Below are 24,584 nucleotides of genomic sequence, written 5' to 3'. Positions count from 1 at the left end.
GTGAGGTTCTCTGCAGCCCTAGAGAAGAAGAATCCCGGTGTTGACTGGCTGTTCTCCCCGCCTTTGCATCCAGTATCTTTCCGCCGGCAGAAAAAAAAAAGAGGGTCAGTTGTTGGGAAATCAAAACAACCAAGGAAAAATTCATGGTTGAAAAGCGAACATCATCATCATCTTTCTTTCGCCGCGCTTCCCTTTGTCTAGCCTGTCCTCTTTCATCTTTAATCCTCAAACCAGCCTCCAATACCTCCTCGAGGCCTCTTTCTTCTATGACTATTTAATTCCTTCTTCTCGTCTCTACTCAGGAAGACATTTGGACATTCTGGCATCAATCCTCATCCGGAGCCAACTAGGCTTTCTTTTCCGCACGTGAAGGCATACAGGGATACCGTCTGGGCCTTCTCAATCGTGCAACTAACTTATCTGGACTTACTACTATATTGCTCTTCGTAGTCGAAGGGACCAGGCCCGCTTTACGCCACCACCACCATCTACCACCATCTACCACCAGGCAAGATGGTGTACATTCGCCAGCACGAACTGCCGAACCTGCGGCAGTACCGCTATGCGGGAGTGGACCACTCGCTCGTCAGTCGTTATATTTTGAAACCGTTCTACAATGATTTTGTCATCAAATTCTTCCCAATGAGCATGGCGTAAGTAGCGACGCTATTCTCACCGGCTGTTGTGCCTCATGCTAATGATCTTGCCCGGCGGCCCTAGTCCTAATGCTGTAAGTTGCCTGGCCTGATCGTTCTCCAGCCGGAACGAGACATAATAACAGAGGACCGGTAGATCACCTTGACCGGATTCTTCTTTGTGGTAGTCAACTTCATCACCATCCTATGGTACAACCCGACTCTAGACCAGGACTGCCCTCCCTGGGTCTATGCCAGTTGCGCCCTCGGGTTGTTCCTCTATCAGACATTCGACGGTGTAGACGGCATTCAAGCGTATGACAAGCCCTTCGCGCCTTCTTGCTACCGGTAGACAAGACACTAAAGCATAACGCAGGCGGAGAACCAAGCAGAGTGGCCCTCTGGGTGAGCTGTTTGATCACAGTAAGTCGCGACATCTAAGCCCACATCTAAGCAAGTGCCGAACTTAAGCTCTCTGTTTCAGGTGTCGATGCTTGCAACACGGCTTTGGGAGTCCTGATCTTTTGTGCGGCCATGAATCTCGGACAGTCATGGGCCACGATACTCACTCTTTTCGGATGTATGTGGTTTGCTAAAGGAGAACGAGTCTAGGATGCTGACACGGTGGCAGCAACTATGACTTTCTACGTCCAGACCTGGGACGAGTATTACACCCAAGTACTGACCCTGGGAATCATTTCCGGCCCCGTGGAAGGTGTCCTCACGCTCTGCGTTGTCTTTGGATTCACGGCCTACATGGGTGGCGGCAGCTTCTGGCACCGGCCCATGCTCGAGACCATCGGTCTCTCAAAGCCGGGTTTCCTGCCGGATCAGCTCTACGGAATGGCCTTTACGCAGTGGTACTTGGTATATGGCGGAGTCCTCCTCTTCTTCGCCACGGGTTCCAGCATCGTACATGTCATGAAGATCCGCCGTGAGCGTGGCCAGGACCCCATCAAGCCTCTCTATGGTCTCCTCCCACTCGTGGCTGTATGGACTCTGGTCCCGGCCTACCTGTCTCTTCAACCGACCATCCTGGAGAACCACGCGATTGCGTTCTGTCTGTATGTTGGCCTGATCAACGCGTACGCTGTGGGCCGAATGATCATCGCGCACCTGGTCAAGACCAGTTTCCCTTACTTCAACATGCTCCTGGTTCCTCTTGCCCTGGCTACGATCGACAGTGCTGGCGACAAGTACGGTCTCTGGTCGAGTGTTCTGGGAAACGAGGCTGGCCAGGTTGCTTTCGTGTGGGTGTGTCTGGGTCTATCCATTGGCGTGTATGGTAGCTTCGTGGTAAGTGTTGATGTTTCAACCATTGGGTGAGCGGGCGCTAATCTGATCCAGCATGATATCATCACAACGATATGCGACTACATCGACATCTGGTGCTTGACTATCAAACATCCGCAACCGCATGTGGAGGTGGTTGTTGCGAACGGAGTTCCGAAGAAGACGAACTAGTGTCGCATGTTGAGGTCGTTGTTGTGGGGATTAGACCATGATGAAGAAGTACCGATGTTGTATGATAGAGACGGTGTCGCTCGATCATCGGGTGGCGAAGTCAAGCGCATGGAGTGCACTTGGATAATGATGTCGTGAGGGGGGAGGTTGTGCCGGGGGTGGAGATGTCGGGTACATGTCGCCCAGGCCGGACCATTAGTCATGAATTGAAGATTAAAGCAGCGTATATTATTAGTGTTAGCAATTTCGCAGCCAGCGACCAGTCAGTATCTTTTGTCGGAGTGAGAAGTTCCTAATAGTGAAGTCGTAATGGAAGGACCTTGAGCATCCATGATCCAGTATCCATCGTAGAACCTCGAAAGCTGAGATAAGCGGGCAGTTATTGGCGGAGAGGGCGGCCTGGCACGGGGTCAACAGACGGGCCGGGCCCCCCAAATGCCTGAAGCGGCAGGGTAAGCGAGAGGGCTGCAACCCTATTTTGCCCCCAAACGGGCTGGCTGGGTGACGCCGTCGAGAATTCCCTTCAGTCCTCGCCCTCTCCACGAGACCACCTTTTTGTCCTCACCCTCAAGCAGGCCATCATCATCAGCGCTTCATTCAACCTCCCTCGCTGATCGACTTTTTGTCTCGTCAAGATGGTAGGTCCCTATCCTATCCTAAAGCCCCTTCGACCCAACACGCAATATGTCCCTTGCCCAGTCTGCATCCCGGCTGCACCGACTGTCATGTCGCTATCCCGCCTCAGTGCCTTCCCGTCGCCATCGCCACCTTATCGCCGGACCATCGAGATTTTTCCAATACGGACTTGGTTGAAGGACCTTCAGCTAACAGGATGATTCAACAATAGGTTCTCGCGGTCGACCTCCTCAACCCCACGCCTCAGGCTGAGGCCCGCAAGCACAAGCTCAAGGTATGAGGATACCCGCGCCCGGAATTTGAGATATCGAAATCGCAAGAACATTGGCTAAGACATGTCGGCAAACAACAGCAACTTGTGCCTGCTCCCCGCTCCTTCTTCATGGACGTCAAGTGCCCCGGCTGCTTCACCATCACCACCGTCTTCTCCCACGCCCAGACCGTCGTCGTCTGCGCCGGCTGCTCCACCGTTCTGTGCCAGCCCACCGGTGGTAAGGCCCGCCTCACCGAGGGCTGCTCTTTCCGCCGCAAGTAGATGTCTCGACGCGCGCAAATAAAAAGCACCCCCGTGGTTCGGAGCGATGATGAAAGCAATGTGGCGTTCTTCGATGATGATGGATTAATATATCTCGTTTTTTCTTGAAGGAAAATGCAGATTTCAGATAGAAGATGGAATCCTCGCCCCTTTGCGAGAAGCAGTGCCCCCCGCAGAGAACTCCAAGGGAAATGAAAAAAACACTTTCTTGACCAGACATACCCCATTTCTTTTTTTGATACTACGGAAAAAAAGAACAAAAGCAATTTTTTACTTTATTCCTTTTGCTTTTTTTTTTCTCCCCTATCTATTCTCTGTTCACGTTTAAGGGGCGTTCCGGATATCTGGCACTACGAACCAAGACACTACAGTTGACAACATGATTCCGGTCCTCGAGAGACTTTTTCTTCTCCCAGTTTCTATTGCCATTTATCTGATTCCTTCGACATCGTTCTGATTTTCTTGTCTATGTACCCACGTTGATTCTCTTGACGGATGTACATCGCCAACTCTTCGAAAAGCGATACACGGAGCATCGATACACAGTACCACCGCCACGATTGCACGAGCTTTTGCCGTTTTGCCGCCGGGACTGGGGTGGTTTTGGGTCGATGGTGGTTATGGTTGTTTGGCAACATTAGGAACGATACGGCACGGCATACGGCTTTCGTGACGGAACAATCGTTGGTTCGGGGATTAAAAAGACCTGAAGAGGCTTCCTCCCCAGGTGGTACTGTATATCGCTCCGTGATTGGTAGCAATCGTATGTTCTTAAGGTCATTTGGTTCCATATCTGCATTACCCAGTCGCGTAGTTTGATGACTCGGAAATGCTGTTTCAGTAACGATAAGATCATCCTACGGCTCCACCGTCAACCCCGCAGTAGTGAAGGCACTAGATACCGGGGTTGGGGTCTAGAAAGAGCTTATCATGAGGATGTAGCCACTTGTATCTCCCATCTGTGTCGGTGTCCAGCCACTTTTCTACAGATCGTATACCGTGTGATTTTCCATCAGTCATCAATGCTCAATAGCGCACATTTCCAATACAATGCACATTGTCATACTACAAGAGTAGCCTGCCGAAGCCCCTCAGTCACAGTTAATCCTTATCGTTGAAGTTTCTCCGCATGGCTAACCTCAGGCCGTAATAGTGGATGTCTTAGTTAGGTCTAGCGTGGCCCAACTCCATACTTTCCCGCTTGGCATCGGCCTATCGATAACTATATCTACCGGAGTCTCTGTTTTCCTTTTTCTGCTACCTACCCATTGCTTGAATGTTTTCTGCTGCAGATGATCTCTTGAAACATGCTCTATTGCTTTGTTGAATGCGCGTCCGAGAGCATAGCGTGGTCTGTTCGCTGAGCTCTGAGATCGAACTCGCTACTCGCCTTCGGAGTTTGGCAACACAAGTTACGGATCTCCCTGGGCTGCCATGGAAGGCGTGCTGGGTTTGTGTATTGATTTGGGATCGTTGATATATCTGACTCGCTTAGGAATTCTTTGTCTTGTGGTTGCGCTCGACAAATGGCCATCCCTGGTCGCCTGGATGGCATGCGAGTATCAGGCTTGTGCCACGAGTCGATATACTGCCATTGACTCCTGATTTCCGACTAGGGATGACTATGTTGTCACTTACTAATGAGTAAGGACGCATAAGCTGAAGCTCGTTCTACCAGATCGCCGGATATGGATCGGAGATCCTACGGCGTCTCGGTAACAAATCAGGAAATGCTCTAGACAAATGTGGGAAGCCTATGGAAGGCCTGTGCCCTATCATTGCCAGTCAAAACTAAGCACTAAAAATTGGGTGGTTGATGGGTGGTACTCTTCCACCCAAAACTATCGTGACACGGTGGTAGACTTTGAAATGATGTTCAGTATCTCTATTGCTGAAGGGGAAGCCTCTCCCTGCAGCGAGAAATGTCGGCTTTTGCGGAAGATTGACTCAAATCATTTCGTCATAATCTTTTCTATAATACTAGTCCGAAGCTCCGGCACTGAGGATAGTTCTTGTGTCAGAACAAGACCCTCGCAGGTTAATTTCGTTTCAGCATGTGGCTCCATTTCGGAAGTAGTATCGAGAAGATTATCTTCTTGATGCGATGAAACTGCATGCCTGGTTGCAACTACACTTTCCGTCATTGGTGAGGTTTGATCGGATCCTTAATGTCAGAATCAGTACCACGTTTCTGACAGATGCGCACAAGCTTGCATAAGCTGGAACAAAAAGACTGAATGAAGACTGACCAATGGGTAGCATCTCACCCTCAGCTTTGTCTAGTAGGACCCAACGCAGAAGATCTTTTGCGTATGCTGCCGCCGTCATGGCGGCATATCCTTGCCATTTCTTATTCTTGTGCGAATCAGAATAGTCGCATATCCCGCGGATGACCAGACACGGAAAATGGTTCACGAGCCCTGCTGCTTCCATCTCAAAGCACAGCACGTCCTTCTCCACGGCAAGCCTGTCCCGCATCCAAGCATCCTTCATCAGTTGGTTTGCTGAGGCAATCAGCCCGTAATGGACGACGGGGTTATCCTCGTGCTCCAACCGTGGGGGTCGCGCAACCATATGCGATGGTCCATCCCCACAGACGACGGCACAATCCGAGTCATTATTCGAAGGATGAACATGACAACTGTGATATAGCCGGTCGCTGTCCGGAGGTGGCCGCATGTATTTGTTGCGTAGCCTTGGGTGTCTCTCCAGGGCTGCGTCGATGGTCGCTTCGATCGCATGCCCGGCGATCTGGTACTGGCTCCGAAGACCACTTACCGCCGTCCGTAACGCCACCGGCGGCGGGCTCAAGAAACCAGTTGTCCGAAACCGCTGGCCCTGTACGGTCTCGCCGAAGTCATACTGGAACACGCCGCCGTGCTCGTCACAGGGGGCACTGACCACGATGTCTCCCAGACGAATGTCGTGCTCGGAGCTAGGCGCACCACCGCCAATACCAACCATCAGCCCGAGTCGGACGTTCGGGAAGCTGTGTAGCATATCCCGTGCGACGACTGCCGCACAGGTTACGCCGTACTCTCCACTGGGCAAAACGGCGATAACGACGTGATGCTCACCGATCTTGCCCAAGGTGTAGTCGTTGCCGTCATGGGGAGAAACTTGATCCGGGCCTTCATGCTTCTCGTCTAGAAAGGCCTGTGCAGCGACGCGCTCCGTGCCTATCGCGCAGATCCAGCCTACTGTGTAGGCTCTGGGGTCGTGCATGATATTTGGTAGACTTGGAGTGATATAGCCATCATCGATGCAGCGGACTTACGAGGAATAAGAGGGAATCAGGCCCGCCATAGCCAGTCGTCAGAACTGACTTGCAGCATAGCCACGCCAACATGCCAATCCGCTCTTCTAACCTAGGAGGCACAGGGAAGAGACAACGGCAAACGACCAATGATATCGATGTGATGCCGACATCTCAGCATTGGCTCCGAGTCGGGGGATGTATATCATGGCGCGTGGCGGCGGCGGCGGCGGCTAATGCTGGGTGTAATGTTCTTATAGATTATGACTCTGTTCTACCAGGTGAGGAATCGTTGCTGGTAGGCATTATGCTGTGTTTCACTGTTATATTATGTGGTAGCTTATGATAAGGCTAAATATATCTCTCATGTCTGATCACAGCTCCCATTCAGTTTCAGACCGTTGGAATGTAGCTGCTTTTCGGGACCATGGTTGCTTTACGCAGTCCTGGCGCGGCTGATTGACTGCTCTATCTTAGTACAAAGCAAGGCGAAAGGAAACCCGAAGATGTTGGGATCTGAGCGCAAGGCCTAAGACAAACCAAGTAAGCATTGTGACAGTGAACTGTATAGTCCTTGAAAAGGCGGTGACCGTAACTCCAGCGGCGAAAATCGAGGACCACGGACGAAACTCGGCCGTGGAAACTGTTCGCTTGGTTACCGCCTCTCAAGTGGCGGCAAAATCCGACTGGACGGAAAGTCGCGCTTATCTTATCGCGGTCTACTATTCCATCTTCAATCTTCCCCTCTGACTCCGCAACTCCGAGTAGTCGAAAGACATTCATTCTCTGTTTTCTCCCACCTCTGTCTTTTCTAAACCACTTCGCGAGCCTCAGCCTTCTAACTCACTCCTCCGTCTTTCAATTCAAGTCAACAAGCAACCGAAAATATGCCACCGGCAGGTACACCCCTCAAACTTCTCTGCCTCCACGGCTACACGCAATCGGGGCCACTCTTCCACGCCAAAACCCGCGCCGTGATCAAACACCTCACGAAAGCCCTCAGCCCAGCCTACACCGTAACAACGAGCTACCCGACAGGCCCGCACCGCTTACTCCCCTCCGACATCCCAGGCTACGAGCCCTCCTCCACGCAAGGCGGAATCGCCACCCCCTCCGAAGAAGACCCCGAAGCCTACGGCTGGTTCCGCCGCTCCAACACCGCCAACCCGCCGCTCTACGCAGGCTTGGAAGCGGGCCTCGACACCCTCGCCCAAGTCATCCGCGACGAGGGGCCCTTCGACGCGGTAGTGGGCTTCTCACAGGGCGCCGCCATGGCCGCCATGGTCGCCTCGCTGCTGGAGCCCGGGCGCGTGAGCGAGGTCTTCCCCCGCTTCCAGGACCCGGCCGTCGCGTGCGCCGGGTGCGATGACTACCAGGGCATCGAGGGCTTCGCGGTGCCCGAGAGCTGGCGCACGATCGCGGACGTGCAGCCGCCGTTGAAGTTCGCCGTCTGCTATTCCGGGTTCCGTGCCCCGGGGCCTCGGTATCGTGCTTTCTATGAGCAGCCGCCTATCCAGACGCCTATGTTGCATGTGCTGGGCTCGTTGGATGCGGTCGTTGATGAGGGGCGGAGTCGGACTTTGATTGAGGCGTGTGCCGGGTTGCCGGATGAGGAAGGGAAGGTTGTCTTTCATCCTGGGGGTCATTTTGTGCCGTCTCAGAGGCCGTACTTGGATGCTGTTGTCGGGTTTATTAGGGGGGTTTTGGTCGATGTTGAGGATCAAGGGAAGAAGAAGGGGGTTATGGATGAGGATGTTAATGATATGGAGTTGCCGTTTTGAACAAGAGGAAAGGTAGAGGATAGATGGGGGTATACGGGGATTGATAGACGGTGGATTTAGTTTATATAGACATAGAAGGTGTACTATAGATAATCGTCATGCCATTCTACGTCAAGATTCTCATTGTACATCCACACAACCCTCTTAACGCGCCTTGCCCTTCTCGCCCCGGGACGGAAGGATGCGAGCCATCATCTCCTCCTTGGTGATCAGGTGGTCGATGCGCTCCAGCAGGCCCAGCAGACTCTTCATGTCGCTGCTCCACTCGTTTAGCACGTCGTCGGCGTCGCGCGGCTTGGAGAAGTTGACCAGCCGCGCCGGGCGGTCGATCTTGGCGTAGATGGTCTTGGACGTCACCAGGTCGCTGATGTACTTCTCCGTCTCGTCCTCCGCCAGGTCCAGCAGCTCCGTCAGCCGGCCCATCTGGATGCGCGTGTAGTACTTGGCCACCACCCGCACGTTGTGCTCGATCACCCGCTTGCGCAGATCCTGCCACCGCCGGTGCGGCTGGTCGTCCGCCGACTGGCTCGGCTGCGGACTGAACACGTCCGTGTTGCACAGGTGCGGGCCGAACTGCTCCGCCACCATCGGCCAGCGCATCAGCTCGTGGATCGTGAAGAGCTTCACCAGCCGCGCCTCCACGGGCACCTGGGACAGTCGCGAGTCCTGCTGGATGCGGTGCAGGAGGTCCGACTGTTCGTTGTCGTAGGGCGAGAGGACGATGTAATACACGATGCGAGAGAGAACCTAGATAGTTTTTTTCTTTAGTGTCAGTAACAGACAGGACCGGGGAAAAGAATGGAGACGTACGGCGCGGAGCTGCTCCGGGTTGTTCTGCACCGCGTCCGTATCCAACACCTCCCGGTAGTGCTTGCAGACGTCCAGGTACTTGTAGTCGTGGTTGGCGAGGATGATCTGTTGCTCGTAGTAGCGCAGCTTCAGGTCGGTCACGTCGTCGTCCACCTCCATCGGCGGCTCATCGGGCTGGCGGGTCTTCTCCCGCTCCTCGGCCTCCTTCTTCAGCTTCTCGATCTCCTCCGCGCTCTTCTTCGGCTTGCGCGCGAAATACCGCTTGTTGATCTTGCGGCTGAGGATCGTGGCCTGCGTCCAGTCCCCGCGCTCTATGCATAGCGCCACCTGTTCCAGGATGAACTCCGTCTTCTCCCTTCGGCCCATCGATCCGAACGTCTCTACCTGCAGCTCGCAGAGAATATCGGCGGCGGCACTGAGGTCGCCTTGCGTCTTCTTGATGTTGGAGAGGATGCGGGTGACACGGGCGCGCTCGACTTCGACGAAGATCTGCGCGGAAAACGTCGCGTTAGCCCACTTGCCTTTTTGTCTGGTTTGACCGGGAGGCGTGTGGATTGACTGACCTTTCCCTCGGTCACTGTCCGCAGGGTGTGGATCACTGAAAGCTTGACATCCAAGTTGGGCGTCTCGTCCAGGAATCCCATGACCACCTGTACCATCTTCGTTACGGCTTGCTTGAGCTGTCCATGCTTCTTCGAGAGCAGCAGCACTTGGTCGTTGAGGAGGGTCCAGTCGCCCGAGTTCTTGCTGATTGTGACGATTGTGACGATGATACGGGATGTGGTGGCCAGATCAGATGCCTGGAGATTGGTTAGAGGTGGAATGAAATGAATGTCGTCGGACGGGCAAGGAGCGTCGCACCTGTCTGGCCTGCTTCTCCAACACGAGAAGCTTGTCAATGGCCCCTTGCACATCGGTCTGTACTCCGTCAGCGATTTATTCTCTGAGACGAGAGAGTCAGGGTGTCCACCTTGGCAAGCTGCTCTGCCTCCGGGATCAGCTTGTCAGCATCCTTGGAGAAGTCCTTCTCCGGCTTCAACAAGGTTTCGGACATGGTGACGAGGCGTCACTGTACGGAGGAAAATTACTAGTTTTGGGAAAGGGTATATAGGCAGATAGAAGTGAGATCACGTAGAAGAAGACGTGTAAATGGTGGAGATGATGGGGGATGGGAGATATGATGAAGGCGGATTGTTCAAGGCATGGACGGACGGGCTTCGGAGCTCTGACGTGCAGCTCCCAGCTGCGTCACGTGACGGGGTCTCTCTCAATCATGCCGCAACAGCATCGATCTTGTTTACACCATACCTCTCCTGTGAAACTCAGATTGACTATTTTGTGCTCTGTGGCTCATGATTTCCAAGCGAGCAGCAAAATGGTGTGATGTTCAAGGGCCATGCCTTGCAAACTGTTCTGACTCTAACACATCCCGGAGAGGTGAAGCTCCGATTACCGATTTCTCCCAAGCCTTCTGCCTGAGGCGCCGAGTTCCATCTTCACACGATTCCCTCACCAACTGGCCAATCCAAGACCTGCCCAATCCGGTAACGCAGAGTAAGCCCCGGACTGCTTATCTAAGACTTGATCCGATCACGCAATCACGCAATATGGCATTAAACCGCATCAGGCAACAAATCTATAAAATCCCCAAAGACGCAGAACTGCGACGCCGCGGATATTGCGTGATCTCTCGTTGTGATTCATATCGCAGATAGCCTTATCGACCAGACTCAGGTGGCAAGTGGGCGAATTTGCAGTGCTTATCTTCAGTTGCTAGTCTTCCGCTGCTGGGTCGACTAAGCATTTCCGCGGAGGTACAGCCACTATCAATTGAGGCTCTATAAAACGGATCGGCTGCCCTGAGTCACTACCCCTGAGAGTGTCCTCGAAGTCGCGACATTCAGTCCGTGTAAGGGCTGCTCGATCATCGACCTGAGAGAAAAGAAGACTGAAGTCACGCCACCCACTATAGCCTACTGTGTGCACAGTGGCAACTCATCACCATGCGAGATGCATCGGATACCAGCTTCCCTGCACCATTCTTGACGGCCGTCAACGTCGAGTCGCAGGTGCATTTAATCATTGGCGCCAATCCTCTGGCTGCGGCTCGCTGCGCGAAGAGTCTGGAGGCTGGCGCGAAACCGATTTTGATCACTCCTGAACCCAAGGAAGGTTTACAATATACGCTTGTTGAGCGGATCGAGAATGGCGCAGTGCAGTGGATCCGCAGAGCATTCGAAGACGACGATTTGACAAGTCTGGGGAGAGAAGAAGTCGACCGAGTGGTTGACACCGTTTTTGTAACCCTCGGGGGAAGCAATCCGCGCAGTGCACACATCTCCAAGCTCTGTCGCCGGCTCCGGATCCCAGTCAACGTGTCCGATGCCCCCGAGCTCTGCACATTCACGCTCCTATCCACATACTCTGACGGGCCCCTGCATATCGGCATCACCACGTCCGGGCGCGGATGCAAAATGGCGTCTCGGCTGCGTCGGGAGATCTCGTCTACGCTCCCATCAAATCTCGGCAGCGCTATCGACAGACTGGGAGCCGTGCGCAAGCGGCTGTGGGCCGAAGACTACGCAGCCGGGCTGTGTGAAACGGCACTGGAAGGCGACGAGGACGATTCGACTGGGCAGCGCCACACCTTTAATACTCTTGTGACCGAAGACGATATCTCGGCCGCCAAAACCCGGCGCACGCGCTGGCTCTCCCAAATCTGCGAATACTGGCCGCTGCGCAAGCTCGCCGCCATCACGGACGCGGACATCGAAACCATCCTCGAGGCCTACTCCTCCGGCAAAGACCAACCCACCAACAGCAACCAGAACGAGTCCACGGAACTCTCCAAGCGCGGAGGCAAGATCATCCTGGCTGGCTCCGGCCCCGGCCACCCCGACCTCCTCACGCGAGCGACCTACCACGCCATCCAATCCGCCGACCTCATCCTCGCCGACAAGCTCGTCCCCGCCCCAGTCCTGGAGCTGATTCCGCGGCGCACGGAAGTGCACATCGCGCGCAAGTTCCCCGGCAACGCAGACCACGCGCAGGAGGAGTTCCTGCAGATGGGCCTGGAGGCGCTCCGCCGCGGCCGGCACGTCCTCCGGCTCAAGCAAGGCGACCCCTACCTGTACGGCCGGGGCGGCGAGGAGTTCGACTTCTTCCGCGGCCACGGCTACCGCCCGATCGTGCTGCCGGGCATCACCAGCGCTCTGAGCGCGCCGCTCTTCGCCGAGATTCCGGCCACCCACCGCGGCGTGTCGGACCAGGTGCTGGTCTGCACGGGCACGGGCCGTAAGGGCGCCGCGCCGTCGCCTCCCACGTATGTGCCCACCCAGACGGTGGTGTTTCTCATGGCACTGCATCGCTTGTCGGCGTTGGTCGAGTCGCTGACTACCGTCGTGGATGGTGAGGCGTCGTCATCGCGGACTCCCTGGCCTAAAGACACGCCCTGTGCCATCATCGAGCGCGCCTCGTGCACCGATCAGCGCGTCATCCGGTCGACGTTGGAGCACGTCAGCGCTGCGTTCGAGGCCGAGGGCTCCCGCCCGCCCGGTCTGCTGGTCGTGGGCGCCAGTTGCTATATCTTGCATCCTGCACAGGGGCAGAAGTGGGTGGTTGAGGAGGGATTCCGGAGTTTGGATGAGTTGTGTCTGGAGACGGTTGGTGGTGGTGAGGACCGGTGATTTTGATGCGCTGCAGCTGGAGTTTACGTACGTTCGCATGTTGCATAGATACCCAAAGATGATGTATATGAATGAACCCGGATTGGGATGATAGATTTGATTTTCAGTATACTGTACAGTACGTAGGATATGCCACTCTTTCAGTGTCTTTCCCACAAGAGCTCCAGTCCCATGCTAGACCTGCCCAACACAATGAACAGACAAGATAAAAGCCAGCAACACATCAAGCCAGTATACACATACAGATACACATATACACTCCATCCAAAACCCCACCTACCTGCAGACCCAAAGCCTACGCCGCAACGCTCACACCAACCTTCCCCACCCCCAGGATCTTCGCAATCTTCTCCCTCTGCGCATTCATCAGCCCCAACCTGGCACGTTGGATCTTTCCCGTCGCCGTGCGCGGGATTGCGCTCACAAACACCACCCCACCATCCAGCGCCTTGTACCTCGCCAACCGCGCAGCCACAAACCCGTACACCTCGTCTTCCGTGACTGTTGTTGTCTTTACAACAAACGCCCGCGGCACCTCCGTCCCGCTCCCGTCGCGGGCATGCACCCCGAGCACGGCCGCATCCTTGATACCAGGGTGCTGGACCAGCACGTCTTCGATCTCCGCCGGGGCGACGGAGTAGCTGGAGTGCTGTTAGCATATCCTACCTGAGTCTGCCCAATGTAAGTTCAGTGGAGTAAGGTAAGTGTACGTACCCGCGGACCTTGATAATCTCCTTCACCCGCCCGACGAGGTAATACAGCCCCCGTCGACGGAAGACCATATCGCCCGTTCGAAACCAGCCCCCGGGTTCCTTGTCACTGGGCATACGCTTATACTCCATGAAGATCCCAGGCCCGCGGATCCACATCTCCCCAGCCCTATCGTCCTCCGCGATGATGCTCCCGCTGCTGCTCTCCACGAGCTGCACTTCCACGCCTTCGCCACGCACCCGCCCGATGCTCGCTTTGTCGTGCGTCTTGTCGGTGTACGGCGACAGGAAGACTAGGCCTGTTTCTGTCATGCCCCAGTTCTGGGTTACTAGGGCTTCGGGGTGGGGGAGCGAGGCCTGCAGGGTTTCGAGCGCGGGGACGTCGATGGGGGCCGCGGAGACGAGCATGTACCGCACCGAGGCCAGATGGTGCGGTAGGTCTAGGTGCGCTGGGGCCTGGTTGAGGATGTGTACCATCGCTGGTACCAGATAGGTGTTCGTGATCTGGTACCTGTGCGTCGCTTGCAGGAAGGCGTGGATCTCGAACCGCGGCAGCAGGTACACCGGTGAGCCGTATCGGATCGGGAAGATGTGCGTCCATACCGCGCCGTACAGGTGGTGCACTGGGATCGCGATCAGTCGTCTCGTTGCGGCATACGATGGCGCGTAGTGGCTGCTGCTGTGGTGTGTTATCATATTGCGGTGCGAGAGTATAGCTGCTTTCGGAAGTCCGCTTGTTCCGCTGGTGCAGAACATCGAGGCGGGGGTAGCGTCTGCTTCCTCTGCTGTGAGGGTTGTCCAGGGGCTGGTGCCGTGGGTGAGGAGTGTGGTTAGTGGTATTAGTTCGGTGGGGGTTTCTGTGGTGGTGGTGGGGATGGTGAGGGTGTCGGGGGACTGTAGGAAGCTGAGGATGGTTTCCTCTGAGATCACGCAGATCTGGTTCGCTGGGATGCTTCGTCCGGTGGCCACCTCCAGCACCCTCTGGAGCGTGGCGCTGCTCGTCAATATCAGTTTCGGTTCGCCTGCTTGCACCACGTTGTCCAGCTCATGCGCTGGGCTGTCCGGTCCCGCGCCGATGTAGACATTCCCTGCTCCCACGATGCTGAAGAATAGGGCGGAGTGGATGAACTGTGGTGTTGAGGGTTAGTATGAGGGTTCGTCTATGCATGCAGGATTGAATCTGTGTGTGAGGCGATAGTTGGAGCACTCACGCTGTTCCCTAGATGGACCAGCACCGCATCGCCTGGCTGAACATGGCGCTTCAATCCGGCTACTAGAGTCTGAACGAGATGCTTGAATTGTTGAGCATTCAGACTGCGCGAGGGATCTCGAGCGTCGATGTACAGAGGTCGGGTCTGGTCGTACTCGACCGGACCATTGAATGCGAACGATACAATATCCATGGTCGTCTTGATTCTGATTGAGAGGGTGCACGATGAATGATTTAAAGCCATTCATCCTCATACTCATTCTCATAGTGAAAGCGAACCTCAGCCTTGGGCTTACTCGAGACCAATCGGGCAATTCTCCTCACAACTACTTCCAACCGTACCGAGGCTGGCTGCAAGAGTTAGGCGAGCCACCTATCAGGCCCGTGAAGAGAACGCCCTGAATCGAACCGTTATCTGTCACACCAATGGCGAGTAACTCGTGCTGCGTGGTGGCTGAAGTTATCTGAGGGGGGTGGATGTAGGCTAGAGAGCAGAAGTAGGGCTTGCAACCCCAACAGATAGCCAGCCACGCCACGCTCAATTCTTCTCCCCTCGTCCGAGTCTTGGGGCTGTCTGTTGTCTGTTGTTTGCTGCTGCTTCGCATAATGCTTCCCGAATCATCCTTAGCCCACGCCTCCGAACAAGCATCATCTTCCATCCTGGAGAACCATCAATAATGAACAATGCCATTGCAGCTGACTCCAGGCTGATTCCACCGTGGGCTGACGCTACGTCAGTCGTCAGAAGGATTGCGTTCCTTTCCCCAATCTCGTATTCTCAGCTTGGCTTATAGTTCTTTACCCCTCGTGTTGGTTTTCCGTCTCGGAACAATTTCCCAATTTGCCGATGCTGGGAAGAGACAAGACAGTCACAAGCTGATGGCAGGCAGACAATTTGGATGGAAGACCAGGCAGTCTTCCGCGTTCTGACGCCGTGGAGGAACAAATGTTCCTTGGAACTGGCGCCGGGCACTGACTCGCCATGAATAACCCCGCTAAGTACTAGACTAGGGACTGTTGAGTAATAGCCCGGTGGTGCTAAGACTGCCACTATTCCGCTAAAGTGGTTAGACCTTCTCTTCCTCCTTCAATCCCTCCAACGAAACCTTGAACTCATGATCTTGCGAATGATGTCTGACTGGGCAGTAGATGCTCATTCCAAGGTACTTCCAGATAGGCGTCCAGCTTGGAGATCTGCTTGGTTTCAGTTGGGATTTCGTCGCCCCCACTCAGATGAGGCTGTTCATCGTTCTGAGAATGATGACTCGTTCATCCGCCTGAAGAATATGGAGGTCCAATGTATGCTCCACTGCAAGCGAGCTGGCCAATACACCAAGGTGTATTGGAGCATCGCCATCTGGTTCACTGGATGGGTTTCTGGTACTATACCCTACTGTTAGCGAGTTGTAGGGGAAAGAAGGCATATCGTATCGATTGGTCGCGGAAGTGGGAGTTCAGGTCGAGCACATGCTCTTTAAATATACGCTCATAATCCAATGTTGACTGCTTCTGTATTCTCCTTTGGTGTGTTCTACTTGCTTTGAACTCGAGTGCTGTACTGTATGTACATATTCACCTATACTTGCTATTGTCCTTTCACCGCATGGCGTCCCTTCCCGAACCAGTTGCCATCATCGGCACTGGCTGCCGCTTTCCAGGCTCGACTTCTTCCCCTTCCAAGCTCTGGGATCTCCTCCACACTCCTCACAACCTCGCTTCCAAGACCCCCAGCGACCGCTTCAACCACGATGCCTTCTATCACCCAGACACTCACCATGGCACGGGAAACGCCCCGGAGTCGTACTTCCTGTCCGAGAACATCCAGCAGTTCGATGCATCCTTCTTCAACATCTCCCCGACTGAAGCGGAGGCCATGGACCCCCAGCAGCGGTTACTGCTAGAGGTGATCTACGAGTCCCTCGAGCGAGCAGGGCTACGCACAGAAGCTCTCCAAGGCTCCAACACCGGCGTTTTCTGTGGCCTGATGAACACGGATTACAGCAACATCATGACAAACGATTGGGACGATATCCCGACCTACACGTCCTCCGGTGGGGCCGCTTCGATGCTGTCGAATCGCGTCTCCTTCTTCTTCGACTGGCATGGCCCGTCAATCACAATTGATACCGCCTGCTCATCGAGCTTAGTAGCAATGCACCAAGCAGTGGATGCACTGCGCAAGGGCGATTGCCCAGTCGCCATCGTGGCGGCGAGTAATCTGATTCTCAGTCCTAGAGAGTATATCGCTGCATCCAAGCTGCGGTTATTGTCACCGACGGGTCGGTGTCGGATGTGGGATCGCGATGCAGACGGGTATGCCCGAGGGGAGGGCATCGCGGCCGTGGTGTTGAAGCGACTGAGCGACGCGGTACGGGATGGTGATCCCGTGGAATGTGTTGTGCGTGCGACAGGCGTCAATGCCGATGGCCGCAGTATGAGTTTGACCATGCCCTCGTGGACGGCTCAGTCGAGGTTGATCCAGTCGACCTATGCCAGCGCGGGACTGGATCCTAAGTCTCGTCCGGAGGATCGATGCCAGTACTTCGAGGCCCATGGGACTGGAACCCAGGCCGGAGACCCGCAAGAGGCAACGGCGCTGTATGATGCCTTGTTTGACGGGAGCTCTCGGCCTAAGGAGCCTTTGTATGTGGGCTCCATCAAGACGGTTATCGGTCATACGGAGAGCGTAGCGGGTTTGGCTGGCGTTATCAAGGCGTCGCTGTGCGTTCAGCACGGGGTCATTCCGCCGAATATGTTCTTCAACCATATTAACCCCACGATTGCACCCTATACAACCCATCTGCGGGTACCTACCAGTGCAATGCCGTGGCCTGCTCTCGCACCAGGAGTACCCCGTCGAGTTTCGGTCAACTCCTTCGGCTTCGGGGGCACCAATGCACACGTCATTCTTGAAAGCTATACTCCTGTAGGTCCAAGTCCGGAGAGGGCATTGTTACCGCAAATGCTACCATTTGTCTTCTCAGCAGCCACAGAGAAGTCTTTAGTGCAGTTGCTTCACCGACACATTCAATATCTACAGGAAAACCCCGAGATCGACCTCATAAACCTAGCAGAGTCTTTGATACAGAACCGATCTCTTCTGAACTATCGTCTCATTCTAACGGCATCTTCGGTTGACGAGCTTCATACCAAACTGGAGAAAGAGGTTGGCGATCGCAGCTCGAATTTGACGATCGCTAAGCCCCGAGCGAGCTCTAAGGGAGTCTTCGGCGTATTTACCGGCCAAGGTGCACAGTACCCTCAGATGTGCTGGGGCCTCATCTCGTGTAGCTCCCAAGCCCTTGGCTGGTTGAACGAGCTACAGGATTCTCTGGCCTCCCTTCCGCAAGAGTACTGCCCCGACTTCTTGCTAGCAGACGAACTCTCGGCCCCCATGCATGACTCCCGAATTCACGAGGCGGTGATATCCCAAACCCTTAGAGCAGCCACTCAACTAGTCCAAGTGAACCTGCTCCGAGCTTTGGGAGTGACTTTCTCTGCGGTTGTTGGACACTCCTCCGGTGAGATCGCGGCAGCATACGCAGCTGGCGTGGTTTCGGCATCGGATGCAATCAGGCTAGCGTATCTGCGAGGCTGGGCTACCAACCAAGCCATGAATTACCGTGGACAGAGAGGAGCGATGCTGGCGGGCGCGATGTCCTGGGAAGACGCGGTCTCCCTCTGTGAAGATGGGGGTTTCGGTGGGCGGATCGTAGTGGCGGCCAGCAATTCCCCAATGAGCGTCACATTTTCGGGGGATACGGATGCGTTGCAGGATTTGGAATGGATTCTGCGGAGCTTGAATATCAGCGCACGCTCTCTGCGGGTCGATACGGCGTACCACTCCCATCATATGGTGCCTTGCGCCGAGATTTATCTTCGTGCTATCAAAGCTTGTGACATTCGGTACAAACCGCCCAAGGTGCCGTGGTACTCCAGTGTATACCATTCCAGAAGCCTTGTCAGAGATGACCTCTGCCATGAATACTGGCCAGAGAATATGCTTCGTCCTGTCTTGTTCTGTGAAGCTGTTCAAGCTGTGTTTTCCGATATGTTGCATCCGAATCTGATTGTGGAGGTCGGCCCACATCCGACTCTTGAAGGGCCTGTCCTTCAGATCCTGCAAAACTTTCACCAAACGGTTCCCAATGTGTCTCATTATGTGGGCCTGGCTCACCGCGAAAGCGGTACTTTTGAGGCTATTGCCAATGCCATCGGGATATTCTGGAATCATCAGCTACCAGATCTCGAGATTGAGAAGTTTGTCAAGTTGTTTGACCCCAGTCATGACTGCATGTTCTTGAAGGACCTTCCAACATATCCATTTGATCACACACGTTCCTACTGGGCCATGTCACGTTGGGTTAATGCCCGTTTGCACCGTACTGATCCGCCGCATTATTTGCTGGGAGCACTAAGTCCTGAGACCGCAGAGAACGAATGGCGATGGCGGAACTTTCTCAGTCGGACGGAGTTAGTATGGTTAAATGATCACAAGGTTCAATCCCAGGCTGTGTTCCCGGCCACGGGCTACATTGTCATGATGCTGGAGGCAGCCTTCATAATGACGCGAGGACAGTCGTTACGTCTCTTCGAGATTGATGAAATGCACATCAAGCGCGCCATCAGCATCCCTGACCACCCCCAGGGCATTGAAGTCATCTTCAGAGTTGAGCAAGAATCAAACAAGAATGATGTGATTCGGGGTGGGTTTACATGCTATTCGAACATTGCAGGCAGCCTGAAAACCTGCGCTTCGGGTCGAGTCACGCTATCCATGGGCGAGCCGGACACAATGTCTCTGCCTCCGCGACGCATGCACACTCCAGCCACACGAACAATTGATCTCGATGGTTTCTATACCGGCTTGCAGGGGATCGGCTTGGACTACCGTGGTGCATTTAGAGGTCTCAAAGCTGTTGCCAGGCAATCGAATGGATCAACTGGTGTCGTCTCCTGTACAGGCACAGCATCATCAGTGTTGCATCCAGCTGTCATGGACTCTAGTCTTCATGGTATGCTGGCTGCCGTGAAATTACAGACACCAAGTGTGCCTGTGTTTATTGAGCATATCGTCATGAATCCATTACTCTGCCGCGAAGAGTCGCTGGAGATTAGACAGGATTTGATTGTCGATACCGTTCTCCTTGAGGATACAGTCGATGGAGCGAAGGCGGACATTTACACGTTCGACCACGAAGGGCATGGTGTCTATATCATCGAAGGCTTCCAAGTCGCTCCTCTTGTCGTTCCGGAGGACCGAGCCATCTTTTCTGAGATTGTCTGGGGACCACTCGTGCCCCATGCTGTGGCAAATTCGACTGATAAAAACTCGGAAACCGAATTGGATCTGTATTGCGCTGAGCATTGTGCTCTGCTTTACATACGAGATGTCTGGGAGACCTTGGACGCTGTAAAGTGTGAAAGCTTGAGTCCTTATCATGCGAGTATGGTCCAGTGGATGGGAAAGGTCCTGCAGATGACACGTGATGGTACACACCCAACATATCAGCCTGAATGGTTGTATGATACTATCGACGAAGTGCTAGAGACCACCGCTGGAACTAGCTCGGGCTGGCACCACCTGAAGACAGCTGGAGAAAACTTACCCAGAATACTAGAAGGATCCGTAGGTCCGATAAAGACACTCTGTCGCGACGACGATGACGTCTATGGTTCTGGCAGATCATATGTGGACTTCTTTGACAGCAACCCTAACAGCTCTGAGGTTGCGACCTTTGTGGAACAAATTGTCTTCCGCTATCCTCAAGTGAAGATTTTGGAGCTGAATGCTGGAAAGGGACGGACGACAAGATCTATTCTCAGCAAGATCGGCCCCTCGTATCAGTCGTACACCATCACAGACGGATCCGCGACTCGCCTCTCAGAGGCACGGGAGGAATTCATAAGGGAGGACAACCCAAATTTGATCTTGCAGCAGCTTGATATCGAGAAAGACTTGGACGAGCAAGGCTATGAAACTGGATCTTATGATGTTGTTGTTGCTGCTAACTTCCTAACTCAAACCCACAATCTCCGCGAGACATTGGCGAAGATTCGTCGTCTGCTTAAGCCAGGTGGCTATCTAGTCGCGCGGGAGAGCACCAACCTCAATATCAGTCGGGTTCTCCTCACACATTGTGCTACAGAAAAGTGGTGGCAGGATGAGTGCGACGCTCGCCAGTGGACTCCACTTCTCAACATCCAGGAATGGGAGAAGCTGCTTCAACTTACCGGATTTGGAGGTTTCGAGGCGATCTCACCTGCTGGTCAACTTGATCTGGACTCGACATTTGTCTCGCAAGCTATTGATGATGAGCTTCTGCTGCAGCGTAACCCGTGGACGTTCTCCGGCCGGCTTGCTGGGGATGCTTGGATCGTCGGCGGTGCGACAAACGCAACTGCGAGTCTTGTATCAGGTCTCGAGGCTCTCTTGGCACGCTTTTTCAACAGCGTTATCATATCATCCACATTAGAAGCGCTGAACCTACAAGAATTGCCCAGAGCATATGTTCTAGTGTTGAGCGACATTGATTCCCCGTGTTATGAGGAACTCACGGAGGAGCGACTGGGTGGAATCCGAGCAATAGTGAACAACGCCAGTCGGCTTCTGTGGGTGACTGCCGGACTCGAGAGCCAGAATCCGCTCTGGGCAATGACAAAAGGTATAATCAACTGCGTTACATACGAGAACCCGCAGTTTCTCTCACAATATCTGAACATTCCTGGACGAGACGATGTTACCGCGCCCGGGGTGGCTACCATCTTTCTGCGTCTGTCCCACACGGCCCAAGGCAATGACTTCACTCTGACAGACCGCGTACATAGCATTGAGCCGGAGCTACAGCTTGTCGGCGGTGCATTGCAGATTCCACGTTATCATCTTAGCAATGCTATGAATAATCGGTACCTAGCTGGCCGACGCAGAGTGATTGGACATGCTAATCTGCATCAATCAGTTGTTCAGATTCTTTCGCCAAAGGGCCGACGTCGTGAGTTCAGGCTGTCCCAGAAAATAAGGGTCAGCACTGGAAATTATCGGAAGCTTGCTGCCCACCGCTATCTTGCAGTGGACTACTCTACATTGAGTGCTTATCAAGTGGATGGTGCGGGCTTTCTCTACTTGCTGATTGGTCGCGATGTGAACGGCCAGACACGTTGGTTTGCACTATCATCGGAGAATGCATCATTGGTCAAAGTACCTCTAAGCTGGTGTTTTCGCGTCCCTGAGCATCTTTCCGAAGCTGCCTTGCCCACGTTTCTGGATAGGATGGCTGCAGCATTTATGTTAATCTGTGCACTGAGCCATGGACTCTCTGACACGTCAATATTGGTCCATGGGCTCGAGTCGATGCATGGATCGATACAAGAAGCGTTTCTGACTCTAGGTCCTGTTCGAGGCATGCGAGTATATCTCAGTACCCAAGACATGGCTGCATCCTGGGATGAGCAATCTTTGTTTATTCACAGCAATGAATCAGCACGTTCTCTCACACGCATTCTACCTTCTGACCTATCTGTTGTTGCCCAGTGTGGCCACTGCAGCTCTGAAGTGTTTTCTCGGATCACGGCTGCCATTTCGGAGGATGTTGTCAAGCTTGACTTGACAAGTTTCTATCGGGCGTCACCGGGCATCACAAGGCCTGGCAATCCGGGTGCCGTGAGCCAGACTATTCTTACAGCTTGTGGATTTGCTTTACAAAAATTGAAGCCTGACGAAGGACTTGATATTATCTCTCTCTCTGAATTGCACGGCATGCATGGCGAGCTGTATCGGCCGGCGATTGTCGATTGGACTGAATCGGATGAAGTACCAGTTGAGATCCAGACTGCAAGCTCAATGATAACACTAGATGCGGATAAAACATATCTCCTGGTTGGAATGACTGGCAGTCTGGGCCAGTCAGTCTGCCAATGGATGGCCTCCCGCGGAGCTCGGTGTATTGTCTTGAGCAGCAGGTCTCCTAAACTTGACCCCCAGTGGATCGCAGAAATGGCAAGCATGGGAGCCCGTGTGATTCCGTTATCAATGTCAGTTGTCAAATCCTTTTCCATTGGTTATGGCTAAAAAGCTTCTATAGGGACGTTACGAGCCGTGCATCAGTGACCTCTGCACACGCCACTCTCTTTGCTCAGCTGCCCCCGGTTGGGGGAGTCATCAACGGTGCTATGGTACTCAAGGATCAGCTCTTCGCCAATGTCAGTCTTTCGGATTTTCAAGCCGTACTCGGGCCGAAAGTGCAAGGAAGCCTTCTCCTCGACGAATTCTTCGGCCATTTCGACCTGGATTTCTTCATCCTTTTTGGGTCAGCCGCCGGACCGATGGGCAATATAGGTCAGGCAGCCTATTCAGCAGCCACACAGTTTATGTCTGCGCTCATTCAGCGGCGACGCGCGCAGGGCCGTGTCGGAAGCATTATTCACCCTGCATCGATTGAGGGAGTGGGCTATCTCGCCCGCGCAGATTCCGCTTTGCGTGACATCCTCGACAGAACGATGGGTAGCAGCAGTCCGAAATTGTCCGAAAGTGATCTGCATGAGCTGTTCGCCGAAGCGATCCTTGCTGGACGGGTCGACTCAGGCCGAAACGCCGACATCATCGCCGGGTTTGAGGTGACGGATGCCGGTAAAAGTCCTGACGCAGTGTGGCTCCGTAACCCCAGAGCTTGGGGCTTCATCGATCAAAGTGGCAGCTCATCTGGTGGGAAATGCACTCGCAAGGACAGTGTGGACATGAAAGCACATTTGAAGGCAGCAAGGGATATAGATGACGCCATGCAGATGATCACAGCCGAGTTCATTAAAGAAGTTCGTTCGAGACTGAGCCTGCCCGACGAGGAAGCTGTCACTCCAAGCCATATCCTGAGTGAGATGGGGGTAGATTCTCTGGTGGCGATCGCGCTGCGCCAATGGTTTGTCAAAGAGATCGGTGTCGAACTACCCATGTTGCGGTTCTTGGGCGGGTCATCAATCGGGGAGTTGGCTGGGGTTGCTGCGGTCCGCCTCGCTGAGGAGAACTTCTTCGACGAAGCGGATGTTGGGCTCAATAATGGTGATGAGGCTGGTTCGGAGAAGTCGCAGACAGAGGAGGCGAGCTTGGTTGAGTGGCCGTCTTCTGGATCTAGCTGTGGCTAGCAGATTCTGGGTTATTAGCGTGTTATCCATTGACGCCATCGGAATTGGTCCAACGTAAAGTTGCGGTACGGATCCTGGTTACTGTAGCAAGTAGTATCACTCTCCACGAGATAGTATGCGTCGCATGTTAAGAAGAGGCCAGATTGGGTGGGAAATGTTGAGTTGGCAGAGCTGGACGATGTTGCTGTAGCTGCAGTCGCGCTCACTGACTGCGTGATGCTTGTTGTGGAGGCCGCAACATCGGGGCCGCTCACGCAGTAGTTCCATCCTTCGATCAACACGCAGTAGTCTTCTAACAAAGAAGGATTCTAGCCCGGCGCATGTCGGCTTCAAGAAGTAAGCATGGTGAGGTGAGGATGATAGACCCAAGCTTTCAACTGCGCGAATGTGTTACCAAAGTAACTTTCCAGCTCAGCGCAAGTATCATTCGGGCCAATCTCATTAGCCCAATAGGTACAATTACTGGTAACATCGGGATCAGTGTTGTTGGCATCAGCGACTGTGTCGCCGTTGACCCATCCTTTGTGGATGCTAGAGCTCTCAACTAGCTCCAGACTTCTGAGGAAGGTCCACCAAAGTGCAGTCCTCATTTTCAAGAATGAGTTCAAACAGCTGGAATGGGGTGTAGGCACCTCAATCACTGGCCAAACGACGTGTGGCGAGGAGAGAGCTTACAGCAACTTCAGCTTTTAATATTGAAATCCAAGTCCGGCAGGAATCGAGGGT

The 24,584-nt window shown here is 54.0% G+C and overlaps 8 protein-coding genes across 8 annotated transcripts; 5 read left to right on the top strand and 3 right to left on the bottom strand.

Moving 5' to 3' along the window:
- The first annotated feature begins 145 nt into the window (after nucleotides 1-145).
- BO97DRAFT_372372 (aminoalcoholphosphotransferase) lies at nucleotides 146-2,359 on the top strand. The gene is made up of 7 exons (XM_025692862.1): nucleotides 146-653; nucleotides 721-730; nucleotides 793-950; nucleotides 1,012-1,058; nucleotides 1,120-1,215; nucleotides 1,267-1,931; nucleotides 1,983-2,359. The coding sequence occupies exons 1-7, from the start codon at nucleotides 514-516 to the stop codon at nucleotides 2,097-2,099; spliced, it is 1,233 nt and encodes a 410-aa protein (XP_025549753.1). The 5' UTR covers nucleotides 146-513; the 3' UTR covers nucleotides 2,100-2,359.
- A 375-nt stretch (nucleotides 2,360-2,734) lies between these two features.
- Nucleotides 2,735-3,270, top strand: BO97DRAFT_435965 (40S ribosomal protein eS27; the record flags this gene model as incomplete). Its single annotated transcript, XM_025697760.1, has 3 exons — nucleotides 2,735-2,737; nucleotides 2,947-3,009; nucleotides 3,088-3,270. The coding sequence occupies 3 exons, from the start codon at nucleotides 2,735-2,737 to the stop codon at nucleotides 3,268-3,270; spliced, it is 249 nt and encodes an 82-aa protein (XP_025549752.1).
- Nucleotides 3,271-5,447: 2,177 nt separating this feature from the next.
- BO97DRAFT_426367 (purine and uridine phosphorylase) lies at nucleotides 5,448-6,495 on the bottom strand (the record flags this gene model as incomplete). Its single annotated transcript, XM_025697121.1, has 2 exons — nucleotides 5,448-5,461; nucleotides 5,520-6,495. 2 exons carry the CDS (start codon nucleotides 6,493-6,495, stop codon nucleotides 5,448-5,450), a joined length of 990 nt encoding a protein of 329 aa, XP_025549751.1.
- Nucleotides 6,496-7,284: 789 nt separating this feature from the next.
- BO97DRAFT_406843 (alpha/beta hydrolase) lies at nucleotides 7,285-8,404 on the top strand. Its single transcript, XM_025695510.1, has one exon. The coding sequence runs from the start codon at nucleotides 7,414-7,416 to the stop codon at nucleotides 8,305-8,307; it is 894 nt and encodes a 297-aa protein (XP_025549750.1). The 5' UTR covers nucleotides 7,285-7,413; the 3' UTR covers nucleotides 8,308-8,404.
- On the bottom strand, nucleotides 8,365-10,420 carry BO97DRAFT_406841 (proteasome regulatory particle lid subunit RPN5). Its single transcript, XM_025695509.1, has 5 exons — nucleotides 10,088-10,420; nucleotides 9,979-10,035; nucleotides 9,681-9,917; nucleotides 9,118-9,606; nucleotides 8,365-9,054 (listed from the first exon to the last, which is right to left on the bottom strand). The coding sequence occupies exons 1-5, from the start codon at nucleotides 10,169-10,171 to the stop codon at nucleotides 8,452-8,454; spliced, it is 1,470 nt and encodes a 489-aa protein (XP_025549749.1). The 5' UTR covers nucleotides 10,172-10,420; the 3' UTR covers nucleotides 8,365-8,451.
- Nucleotides 10,421-10,797: 377 nt separating this feature from the next.
- BO97DRAFT_406840 (putative siroheme synthase) lies at nucleotides 10,798-12,929 on the top strand. Its single transcript, XM_025695508.1, has one exon. It carries the CDS (start codon nucleotides 11,121-11,123, stop codon nucleotides 12,801-12,803), a length of 1,683 nt encoding a protein of 560 aa, XP_025549748.1. The 5' UTR covers nucleotides 10,798-11,120; the 3' UTR covers nucleotides 12,804-12,929.
- A 71-nt stretch (nucleotides 12,930-13,000) lies between these two features.
- On the bottom strand, nucleotides 13,001-15,147 carry BO97DRAFT_444564 (acetyl-CoA synthetase-like protein). Its single transcript, XM_025698468.1, has 3 exons — nucleotides 14,725-15,147; nucleotides 13,518-14,641; nucleotides 13,001-13,444 (listed from the first exon to the last, which is right to left on the bottom strand). Exons 1-3 carry the CDS (start codon nucleotides 14,965-14,967, stop codon nucleotides 13,099-13,101), a joined length of 1,713 nt encoding a protein of 570 aa, XP_025549747.1. The 5' UTR covers nucleotides 14,968-15,147; the 3' UTR covers nucleotides 13,001-13,098.
- Nucleotides 15,148-16,326: 1,179 nt separating this feature from the next.
- Nucleotides 16,327-23,858, top strand: BO97DRAFT_444563 (ketoacyl-synt-domain-containing protein; the record flags this gene model as incomplete). Its single annotated transcript, XM_025698467.1, has 2 exons — nucleotides 16,327-22,754; nucleotides 22,805-23,858. 2 exons carry the CDS (start codon nucleotides 16,327-16,329, stop codon nucleotides 23,856-23,858), a joined length of 7,482 nt encoding a protein of 2,493 aa, XP_025549746.1.
- Between the last annotated feature and the right edge of the window lie 726 nt (nucleotides 23,859-24,584).

Source organism: Aspergillus homomorphus, assembly GCF_003184865.1.
Source record: "Aspergillus homomorphus CBS 101889 unplaced genomic scaffold BO97scaffold_28, whole genome shotgun sequence".
Lineage (NCBI taxonomy): Eukaryota > Fungi > Ascomycota > Eurotiomycetes > Eurotiales > Aspergillaceae > Aspergillus > Aspergillus homomorphus.
This window is presented reverse-complemented; position numbering and strand designations above follow the sequence as displayed.